General features: G+C 50.9%; 1 protein-coding gene across 1 annotated transcript in view; it reads left to right on the top strand.

Moving 5' to 3' along the window:
- LOC103925267 (SITS-binding protein-like) overlaps window positions 1-2,367 on the top strand; it is a 23,955-nt gene that overhangs the window by 13,992 nt on the left and 7,596 nt on the right. The window contains exons 6-7 of the mRNA XM_009333966.1: window positions 324-596; window positions 2,352-2,367. The exon at window positions 2,352-2,367 is cut by the window's right edge and continues 117 nt beyond it. Coding sequence (XP_009332241.1) covers window positions 324-596; window positions 2,352-2,367 — 289 coding nt within the window. The remainder of the gene's footprint in view (window positions 1-323; window positions 597-2,351) is intronic.

The raw sequence follows: 2,367 nt of genomic DNA, 5'->3' as shown, positions 1-2,367 counted from the left end.
GGCAAACCCTGTGGGTGCAAAGCAATGCCTGGGGGAGCAGCTTTCAAATTTCCACTTCCAAAAGATATTTTTAAAAGTTGCCAGTATTCAGAAAATCCCCCCCAATTCCCTTTTTTGCAGTCATTTTAATGATATGCCAATTTGCCATTAACTCAGGGATTTTCTGGGGGGGTTGAGAGAGGGTTTACACCTTTATGCATTGCATCGCGACGGTGCAAATTGCGGTAGGGCAGAATGAGGGCAGAGCAGGCATCCTCTAGCCTTGCAACCTGGGGTTGGTGGGATATTTTATGGGTCTGAGAAATTTTCATTCTCTGATGCAGGTCCCGCTGCTGACCACGTGGAAGGGGCGGCTTTGTGCCCGCCTGAACGTCACCAGCAAGGCAGCGCTGAGCTGGTACCTGGCGCGTGCCCGGCACCTGCGGCAGGCGCTGGGGGCCACGTACATGGTCTTCGAGGGTGCCGAGGGCAACGCTTTCCTGGAGCAAGCTGTCCCACCTCCCGCTGAGCTGGCGGGCGACCAATACACTGGGGTGCTGGCGGCGGCACTGGCGACGCTGGGAAACGCCACTGTCATCAGCGCCGGTGCCAGGTGGGTAGCAAGGAGAAGACGCTTTGCTGGAGCCAACGGCTGCGTGAGCTGCTTGGGAGATGGTTGAGGTGGTGCTTTAAATATGCCCTTGGGAGGCCGAGACACTGCTCAGCACCCAGGGGAGCAGCGTGGAGGTGGTCTAGGGCAATATGTATGGAGTGGTTGTTCTCATATCTTCTCTTCCTCTCTCTTTCAGAGCATTTTAATTATTTTTTTAATGTCTCGAGCATAAAAATGCTTAAATGCATTAATGCCAGATGCAATAAAAATGCATCTTGTCATTTATGACCATTCAAGCTTCAGGTTGCTGCCTCTTCTACAGGAGGGAGAGGGTGAACCCTGGAGTCTTGCCCACATCCCTGTGTTGGGAATTCCTCGTGGTGTCAAACGACTGCGGTTTTCTGACTTTTCATGCTTGCATAGCCCACAACAGGGTTAATTTATTAATTAGCAGTTGTAACATGCCTCGAGACCCTTTGGTTAAAGGCACCAAAACCTATTACATTTACTTTTTCCCCGTTATTTTTATGTTTGGCAGATGCAAAGGGATATGCAGGCTGTTTGCAAACTGACTTATTTCATGTTGTGGATGAGGCGTTGATGGTAAATTGCATGAGAAGGCAACTTCAAAACAGTTCTTTTTTCAAAGGAAAAGCAAAGTTTCACATGCCAAGGTGGTGATGGGCTCTTACTCAGCCATCTGCAAAACCAGAGTGGTGGAAATAGCCCCTTTTCTAACCATTTTTTAGTCCGTCCAGGATCATACCTTTCCTGGTGGGCAGTTTCCATACCAGAAGTGTTTCATAAACCATCGCATCAGCCTTACCACCTCCTAAGATGAAAAAGTGTCCCTGGGAGACCTCTGGGGAGTCAGCAAATGGGTGGGAGGCTGAGGAGGAAACCAAACTCTAGGGGCAAGGAGTCTCAGACCAAAAAACCCCCCTTGGTCAGACGAGCTCCAGACCATTTTTCGAGCCAAAGCTCATCACGAAGGTTCAGATTTGACCCTTTTTGGCCACCAGAAACACAGTCTCCCTCACCAGGCTGTTTGACAACATGAGCCCTGCCCGCCCCCCCCAGGTAAACCCAAGGCATAGAAATGTTACTGGGGGAGGGGATTAAAAAAAAAAAACCTGACATGGGGAAAATAATGTTTTCCTCTGGCAGATAGATAAAACTGCTGTCAGGAATGACAGCTGCTCAGTGCAAAAAAGATGAGCACAAATGAAAGCCAGGAGGAGAAATCTTCCCTGTAGGGCATGCCCCCTGGGCCATCCGTGTCACAAGGAGGTTCGTGCTTCGGGTTTGGGGAACCGCGTGGATCTGGGGCTGAGGGTGCTGTTGGGATACCCCAGCTGGTGTCACCGGTATGTTTTTTGTGAGCATTCTCCCACCAGGGTTGGTGTTGCCACATGAGAAGTAGCAAGAAGATGGCTATAACCCAGAGCGTGGCTGTGCTGCCATCAAGGTGGGCCACCGAATTGTGGTCCTCATGAGATCAAGCCAGGAGAAGGCAAGCTTTAAATAGGGGATTTGGGGAGAAGGAGGAGGACTGGGGTTGCCAAACTCGGCAGGGCAGGCGCAGTGGGTGGGAGTGGTATTTGGGGAGCACTGATTTCCCTCCAACGTGGAATGCCAAGTGGTTGGAGAAACCCATATCTGACCACAGCGACTGCCAAGACAGCCAGGCATCAGCGAGTTTTGGCTCCTGTGAACCATCTGAAACCGTTGGGTTTGCACTTGTTTCCCCCAGATCCAGTCATCTCACGCTCTTC

This window comes from Pygoscelis adeliae, unplaced genomic scaffold, assembly GCF_000699105.1.
Source record: "Pygoscelis adeliae isolate BGI_AS28 unplaced genomic scaffold, ASM69910v1 Scaffold420, whole genome shotgun sequence".
NCBI classification, from domain to species: Eukaryota; Metazoa; Chordata; class Aves; order Sphenisciformes; family Spheniscidae; genus Pygoscelis; species Pygoscelis adeliae.
Note: the sequence above shows the minus strand (reverse complement) of the source record. Positions and strands in the feature narration are given on the sequence as shown.